The sequence below is a fragment of the Cydia fagiglandana genome, chromosome 23 (assembly GCF_963556715.1).
Source record: "Cydia fagiglandana chromosome 23, ilCydFagi1.1, whole genome shotgun sequence".
In the NCBI taxonomy this organism is placed as follows: Eukaryota; Metazoa; Arthropoda; class Insecta; order Lepidoptera; family Tortricidae; genus Cydia; species Cydia fagiglandana.
Window position 1 is genome coordinate 6,618,504 of NC_085954.1, and position 2,383 is coordinate 6,620,886.

Consider the following 2,383-nt stretch of genomic DNA (forward strand, 5'->3'; position numbering starts at 1 on the left):
AAAATCCACATCTTTTCTTGTTAGCCTCCTAAGATGCGTAGCTTGAATACTGAGATTATTTATGAATCTGCTAAGGTATCCAACCATTCCCAGAAAACGTAAAACATCCTTACTAGATGTTGGAGTAGGCATGTTGTTAATAGCCTCTACCTTAGATTTGTCTACCTTTAGACCTTCATTGGTTAACACATGTCCATAAAATTTCACTGATGTTTTTAGCAGATTGACTTTGTCTTTATTCAACTTACAATTTATTTCTCTTAACCTTATTAGTAATTTTTCAAATATAATATTATGATCCAACACGGCTTCTTCAACTGTCTCTCCAACTCCATAAATTAAAATGTCATCGGCTATAATCTCAATGCCTTTTAGATCCTTAAGGAGACTGGTGAGGTGAGTTGTTGTTGGAAGATCTCAGGCGATGAACAGAGCCCGAACGGGAGACGGAGCCACCTGTAACGACCAAACGGAGTCCAAAATGTAGTCAGTTTACTACTGTTCTCAGTAAGACGGCACTGCCAAAATCCTTTCTTAGCATCTACAGTGCTGAAAACCTTCGCTTTACTGAGCTCAGGCAACATCTCATCTAGAGTAGTGAATTGGAAGTTTGGTCTCTTTAAAGCTTTGTTTAACGGAATAGGGTCTAAACATAATCTGAATTTTGAATCTCGACTAACAATCAATATGTTATTTACCCAATCTGTGTGCTGCGTCTCCTTTACTATGATGCCATCAGCTTCTAGTTGTTCCAGTTCCATTCTTAATTTTTCTTTTAGTGCAACTGGGACTCGACGTGCAGGCTGAATCCGGGCTGGGACTGATTCATCCAGCTCTAATGACACTTCACCTGGGAGGCTGCCATAACCCTCAAAGACATCTTCATATTGTTTCATTATATGCTCTGCACTAGAACGATCCAGCTCTGTTGATACTTCATCACAGTATTGAATAAAGCCCAGAGCTACACAAGCTTTCTCTGATAAAAGCGGTTCATGTTTTCCATTAACAATGTGAAAGTTTAATTTATAATCCTGATTCTTTCTGGTGACTAAGAAGGATGCATTTCCATGATTAATGATGGGAGAGCCGTTAAAAGCCTTCAGCTTTTTTACTGGTGGAGTCAAAGCCAATAAATCCTTTTGACCCGTTAACTTTTTATAGTATTCTGCTCCCATCACAGAAACTGCAGCTCCTGTGTCCAAAGCACAGTATATTTTCTGTTTTTTCTCGCCAATATGGAACAACAGTGGTGCCTCAACATGACCTGACTCTTCATTGTGCCTCACCTCCGCTATGATTACACTGTCATCAGAGTCTTCTTGTAATTCTTTTACCGTTCCACGCTTCTTACAAACCTTTTTAAAATGGTTTCGGCCACCACATTCTTCACAACGCTGTCCCCAGGCTGGGCATACTTTCTTTTGATATACATGAACGCCTCCACAGAATTTACACTTTTTAGGTGTGTCCTTATCCAGCCTTTTTTTATTAATCTTGTTGACCTCTTCAGATTTTTTTAGATCTGCAACTTGTGCAGCAGCACCTTCCGAGGCACGACAGATATTGATGGCTGTTTCTAAAGTTAGGTCTTGCTTTTTTAGCAACTCTTTTATCACTTCACCATCCTTTATTCCCACCACAATTCTGTCTCTTAAAATCTCTTCCTCGAAATCTTTATAATCGCATCTTTTAGCCAATTTCTTTAGAGCCAGTAAATACTCGTCAAAGCTTTCTTCATTCTGGTTTTTGATATTGAACAAGTACCTGGAGTGTATTACATTTGTTTTTTGAAATATGACCTTTTCCATTTTTGCTAATATTTCATTATGACTCTTCTTCTCTATCTCAGACAAGCCAAAATCCATATATTTTTTCATGGCTTTTGTACCGATTGCGCTGAGGAGTAGCCCGGCTTTTGTTTCATCTTTTTCGGTACTCCAACTATTCATTCCGGTAGCAAGGCAATAATCTTCCCAGCGGCTCTAGAAAAAGGTAAGATTTTCGTAAGGATCGCCATCATCTACTTCTAAAGGTTGCGGCCAGGGCACAGAGACGCGGCTTTTAACATCCGGCGTTGTGACATTTTTTACTTGCTCTTGTAGCATGAGCATTTGTTGCTGCATCACGGCTACCAATTGCGACTGTTGCTCAAGAAGTTTCTTATATTCTTCTGCTTCCATTTTTATTTACCACTTCTACACCATGTTTATAATAAAATATCTTATTTATAAGCAATGAGTTTTTATTGGGCTTAATGGCGCACAACAGACAATCGACAAAGACATAGATAATGCAAAATCAAGACGAACGGAGGGACTCGTTCGAATACGCTAACATAAATAAATAATCACGTTCGGAAACAAAAGACTTATTATTGACA

The 2,383-nt window shown here is 38.8% G+C and overlaps 1 protein-coding gene across 1 annotated transcript; it reads right to left on the reverse strand.

Annotated features, from left to right (window-relative positions):
- Positions 1-408: 408 nt before the first annotated feature.
- LOC134675751 (uncharacterized) lies at positions 409-2,183 on the reverse strand. The gene is made up of 3 exons (XM_063534060.1): positions 2,094-2,183; positions 699-1,985; positions 409-456 (listed from the first exon to the last, which is right to left on the reverse strand). Exons 1-3 carry the CDS (start codon positions 2,181-2,183, stop codon positions 418-420), a joined length of 1,416 nt encoding a protein of 471 aa, XP_063390130.1. The 3' UTR covers positions 409-417.
- Between the last annotated feature and the right edge of the window lie 200 nt (positions 2,184-2,383).

Excerpts from the sequence above, each read along its gene's own strand:
- LOC134675751 (XM_063534060.1), bottom strand. The coding sequence starts at position 2,183 with ATGGAAGCAGAAGAATATAAGAAACTTCTTGAGCAACAGTCGCAATTG. Across the intron at positions 1,986-2,093 it reads TGCTCATGCTACAAGAGCAA|AGCCGCTGGGAAGATTATTG; the intron begins GTAAAAAATGTC and ends ACCTTTTTCTAG. Across the intron at positions 457-698 it reads AGACGCAGCACACAGATTGG|GTGGCTCCGTCTCCCGTTCG; the intron begins GTAAATAACATA and ends TGGTCGTTACAG.